Source organism: Rosa rugosa, chromosome 4 (genome assembly GCF_958449725.1).
Source record: "Rosa rugosa chromosome 4, drRosRugo1.1, whole genome shotgun sequence".
NCBI classification, from domain to species: domain Eukaryota; kingdom Viridiplantae; phylum Streptophyta; class Magnoliopsida; order Rosales; family Rosaceae; genus Rosa; species Rosa rugosa.
Genome location: NC_084823.1, coordinates 47,353,723 through 47,359,432, shown reverse-complemented (window position 1 = coordinate 47,359,432; position 5,710 = coordinate 47,353,723). Strand labels below are relative to the sequence as shown.

The window sequence follows — 5,710 nt, the reverse complement described above, 5'->3', positions numbered from 1 at the left end:
GTCCCAAATGGGAATGAGAACGGTTATCCAAATAACTCGTAAATGGAGTATGGAGCGGGGATGATATGTGGGTAGACAGCAAATTCAGGAATGGTAATGTTATTGTAATCCTCATCCCCAACTCGCCTATTGCGTTCTACCATTGATATGTAAACAAGCAAACAAAATCAAAGGTAAAACTCGAGAACAATCCAATTCTTTCTGTGGTCTGAAAACCCCACTTAACTTCTACACTTCATCCTTCTAAGCGGCTTTCTGATTTTATGGCCGTAATTAAGTAGCTTTCCTTGGCTCTTAAAAGTTAGAGAACACAGGCATGAGTCATGACATGTAAATATCTCGCAAATATAAAACTACTACCTAGTTTCCCCTCAACCTCAACTCCTCAAGTCAGATTACTACCAACCCAGCACAACCAAAATGAAACAGAATTGAGACACCAAAACAGGATTATTTGAAATTTCATTAAGAATTGTATTCATTGAAAAGCAACAATTTCAACTCACCTCAATGAAAACATTTTATTCTAACAATAATCTCTACTTTCCCCACTCTTCATGTGGGATCTACGTCGCCGGAAGATCTTAGAAAACAAAAAACGTCACTAGTTGACTCCATACACCCACTTCTCTGAATTGCTGGTGTAGCTAACCAACTCATTTGGTTTAAACCACAGGTTGATTTCGTCTTTAGCAGTCTCCGGACCATCACTACCGTGAATGATATTTCTGATGGCAAAAGAATAACCACATTAATTTGACAAGAAAGTGATATATTCAACCAGTTGGTTAAGGAATGAGCAATATCAGAGTTCATAAGCTAACGAGGGGATGGAGGTAACAAACTATTATAAAGTTTTCAACTACTTAAGTTCAAGCTATTACCTCCCAACAACAACAGCCAGATCACCTCTGATAGTTCCTGGTTCTGATTTTTGTGGGTCTGTAGCTCCAATGAGTTTACGGCCATACTTGATCACTCCTTCTCCTTCCCAGACCTGTAAGTTGAAAAATGAGTATGGCAGGAGGAGAGGTTCTAATCATATTAAGATGAATCAAGTTCAGACCAAAAGGATAGATGAACTTTAGTTGTACTAACCATAGCAATCACAGGTCCAGAGCTAAGGAAGTCGCAAAGGCCACTGAAAAATGGTCTTTCCTTTAGATCATGATAATGCTTCTGTGCGAAATCCTTTGAAGGAACAACTACTTTAATGCCTACAAGTTTGAAACCCTTCCTCTCAAATCGAGCTATGATTTCTGAAATCTGGAATCAAAAATTAAAAGGCTTAGTACAAAAGCCACACAGACTGCGGCAGCTATAGAATATGCTTCAGGGGATAAACACAGGTCAAATGGGCAACTTACCAGTCCTCTTTGAACTCCATCAGGCTTGATAGCAATGAAAGTGCGCTCATACTGATTAGAGAACAAAAGCTTTATAAGAACACACAAAAGATATACTAATTAACAGTAAAAAAAAAAAAGGAACAAGTTATTCAAAGTACCTCTGCAGCATGAACCTCCTGGTCTAGGAGCATGTAAGCTAGAGATAAGAGAAAAGGAAACAAAAATATGTTAGCATTACAGTTGCAGATTCAATGTAAAAATAACAAGTCATAAGAAATTTTGAAAGAAAAAATGACCTGGCATAACAATTAACTGTTAGCATGAAGAAATCATATCTTAAATTTATTTCAGTCTATTTTCTTACAATTCCGAACTAAAGATTATGTATCCATTGAAAGACCTCTTACTAGAACGATCGTATAAAATGTGATCAGCAGAAGTTTGATAGCAGATGAATTAGGAAATAAACACTCAAGTAAAAAAAAGTTAAAAAACATCATCCAGAAGCCACAAATGCCAAAACTGGGCAAGGGACAAGGCTACTCTTCCTCTTAACCCACACTCATGGACACCGAATTTTCTGATCAGACATTTTACTTCTAATCCATTATCTCCCATCCCCCTATTCTATCACTTGGAAAAAAAAAATGATAATGTAGTAACACAATAACCTCTTTCTACAAAATCTGAGACTCTGAGACCATGATGCTATTTACAAAACCACATCCATTAGATAAACATACATGGCTGGTATATCTCCTTATTTTAAGAGTTAGGAGAATCAAAATAATTGTTGTAGAAGATCAGACATATTTGCCTGGTCTTGGTTTGCCAAGTCAAAATTTATTACTGAAAAACTGTCCTCTTAGCAGTCTAGAACATTGCAAGAAACTAAGTACGGAAACCGTTTAACGGCACTTGCAGAGATTAAAAAAAGAATTGAAACATGAAAAGATAAAAAGAAAACGAAAAGAAAAATGAAATTTATATTATATACCTGCAGCAGGAACAGCGAGGGCTGCTGAAATCCAAGATGCATTTTCAGAACCAGCTCTTCCAAAATTGGAAGCAAAGGCAGGCACCTTTCCACGTAAGGTTACTGCTGCTGCAGTAGCTACAGCTTGTCCTTCTGCAAAAGGAGACAACATGACACCCAATTAGAAACCTTGCAACCATATGCAAAGGGGGCAACACATTTACAAATATATGTGATCAATCAAAACGGCGAGTAACAAATATGCAATTACTAATTACTTGCATACTTTAAAACCTTTATTGCTTTTTGTACCAAGAAAAACCCTTACTTTAGTGGCTGAATTCTCATGGTCTCTCCTCAAAGAAGATCATGAAATTCAATACAAAAATTCAAAAACCAAATATTTAATTGTGCAGATCTAAATATTAGTTCAAGAATTTCACTCTCAGTAATATCAAAATCACATATTATAACATGTTCAATCTAAAATTGTCTTTCTCGGCATCAATTTCACAGTGGATCCCACATTAGCCAAAATTGAAAACCTTGCAAATCAAATAATTAACAATGATTACATACAAAAGTTAACTCTATTTTGAATAGACGGAAAGCGGTTCGCGGAAAGGTAAAAGTTAACACAAATCCCACAAACCCCACTCATTTCATGGTCAAAGCTTGAAGCTTAAATCCTTTTACGTTTAACAACACAAATCATATGCAAAATCATTCCACTTTCAATGAAAACAAACAGATTGCCGCTTCACAGATGGGCGATCTAGCTCCAAAACTGTTGGAAGCGCCCAACCATTTCAATAAATTCGAAACGCCGAAACAAAACGAACTTGATCGATGATCTGAGAACGATCCGATCACGAACACAAGTTCATAAAAAGGATTGGAAAGGAAAACAGAGAGGAAATGAAAGCTCACCGGAGAAGAAGCGAGAGGTCTTGGGAGCAGAGAGGAAGGACCTGGCAGCTCTGGAAGCGGATCTGAAAAGCTGAGAGCTCATTTTCAAAAGCTTGAAAAGTTCCAAGCCTCAGTGAGAGAGAGAGATGAGGAGTGAGAGTCGTGAATGAAAAGAGTGTGTGTGTGTGTGTGTGTGAGGTTAAAGAGGGAAGAAGAGAGGGTTGGTTGGGTTCTGTTTGGTACGGGTCAAAAACCCTATCCGAACTGTACGCGTGGGAATTGGATACGATGCGTAACAGTAAGCCGACTAACGGTTTTGGCGGGTACACGGGGTTCGGGCTACTGGGTTGGGCTTTTCTCCTGGTAGGCCCGGTAGGGGCCAATTGCAAAGAATTATGAGCTTTCGACAGAGAAAAGGAACTAGGAGAAGACAGGGAGATACTTGACTTAAATCTTTAGTCTTGAATTAGCATAGCTTCAGAAATGTCAAACAACTTGTGCTATCTCTGACCTAGTTGATCTAATACTATTTTATCTTAATAATGATAAATGAGATTTCGAGTTCAAATTTTTTTTTTTTCAAAGTTAAAAAAAAAAAAAAAAAAAAAAATTAGTACTCTACCTCAAAAGAAGTAGAGGAAGAGGGGAAACATCGTGTAACAAATAAATTATGGAAGAATCAAACTCAAACTTTGATGCAAATAAGTTTGACCGTCATATTATGCATCACTACTGTAACTCAAAAACTTCGTGGATAAAATTACAATCTAGATTACACTAAACTATAGTTAAAAGTTCATCCAATATCAAAACTATAGTCTAAAGTACACGCATTCATTCCGACAAGACTGTCCATTGCTCCACCGTCAAGAATAGGCATAAATGGCACCACACATGTAGCATATGCTCTTTATAACTTATGCAGGAAAAGGAAACAAACCCCACCACCATTCTGAACCTTTAATTTTGGAGGGGCCATTGTCGATCTTCTTCCTCGTGAGGACTTACGGGGCTTTCTCAAAAGCAAGCAGAAAAGCAGTTGAGCTGAACCCAAAAGAGCTTTACCTTGCAGCACCTAAGATTCCCTAAATTGGTTTGAGTACTTGAGTTAGAGTTGTGTTTTTGCTTTATTAGTTCTTCTTGCCATGGAAGACATGAATGTTGGTTTGTTAAAAGGGTGTATTTAGGTTGCAAAGAACTCCAAACTTGAATGACTATTCTTAAGCAATCAAGGTTTTGTAGTAGGTCTAACTTGCTTCAACACCAAACTTCTTGGTCTCATCATGGGTGTACATACATGTACATTTACAAGCATAATTAGCTATAATGGGCTACGCTCATTGTATCGCCAGATGTACTAATTCCCGCCAAAGGAATAACATGCAGATACACAGCCAAGCGGGTAACAGCCTGAGCCTCGGATCACCCCCAGATCACCGCCGACGCGCCGCCACGCGCCGTGCCAAGATAGCATCAATAGCTCCCAGAGCTGGGGACTGAAGCACATCAGTCCCACATCGAAAACAAAGAGAAGATCAACCTCTTCCTCACCTATAAAAGGTTCTCTCATCTCTCCTCATTAATTATGCATTTACTACTCATTTATTGTTATGCTGTCTATATGTTTGGACTGACTTAGGCATCGGAGAAGTGAAGACCGCCCAACGCAGTCTCCCTCTGACGCCCTATCTTTCATTTGACAGCTAGCGAAGACCACCGAGTCTACAGAGTAGCGGTCCGCCCATCGGACCCGCGTTAAACGAAGGTTCGACTACCGCCGGACTTTGAGCATTAACAATGGGTAAAATAGTTAATATATATGAATGTAGTATTGGCTATCGTTAAGTGATGGTAGTGAATTGCTAGATAACTAATAACAAAACAAAATCGTTAGAGAGAATAATATAACATCTGTTATGACATTAAGTTTGTCATCACTCATATAATAACATAATGGAGCTCCCTACTAGTACAAGTTTTTGTTTACGTAAATATGAGCTTGCAGCCAGCTCTCTTATATTAAACTAAAATGTATTTGTGATTAATAGGTTTATCATGGATGAAAGTATTTCACTGAGGAGGTTGTACAACTAGTAATTAATCGTAAGAATAGATATAGATAGAGTATGTTATTGAGTTATACTCGAAATTATTAATTTTCAAGGATCTAGAGTACTAGACTTACAAGATCTAATTAGGCACAAATCTCTTCCATTAAGTGTAAGTTTGTAGCAACCAATAATCACCATTATCAACTGTACATAGAGTCTTTTTCAACCTATTTAATCAACCAATATCTCAAAATATTTCATAAAATAATCTAACAGTGTTGAACCAATTTTATGTGTGACTACCGCATCGGAATTATGCTCAAAACTCGCGGAAATAATTGCTTCAAAGTATGAGCTAGTTATATACATTATACATGTATCAGAAACTCATATGATTTTTTTTTTTTTTTAGGATTTTAACCATT

The 5,710-nt window shown here is 37.5% G+C and overlaps 1 protein-coding gene across 1 annotated transcript; it reads right to left on the bottom strand.

The window, feature by feature from the left end:
* Positions 1-431: 431 nt before the first annotated feature.
* On the bottom strand, positions 432-3,433 carry LOC133743861 (nucleoside diphosphate kinase 3-like). The gene is made up of 7 exons (XM_062171931.1): positions 3,256-3,433; positions 2,347-2,478; positions 1,508-1,545; positions 1,368-1,418; positions 1,099-1,266; positions 885-997; positions 432-728 (listed from the first exon to the last, which is right to left on the bottom strand). The coding sequence occupies exons 1-7, from the start codon at positions 3,335-3,337 to the stop codon at positions 605-607; spliced, it is 708 nt and encodes a 235-aa protein (XP_062027915.1). The 5' UTR covers positions 3,338-3,433; the 3' UTR covers positions 432-604.
* Positions 3,434-5,710: the final 2,277 nt, after the last annotated feature.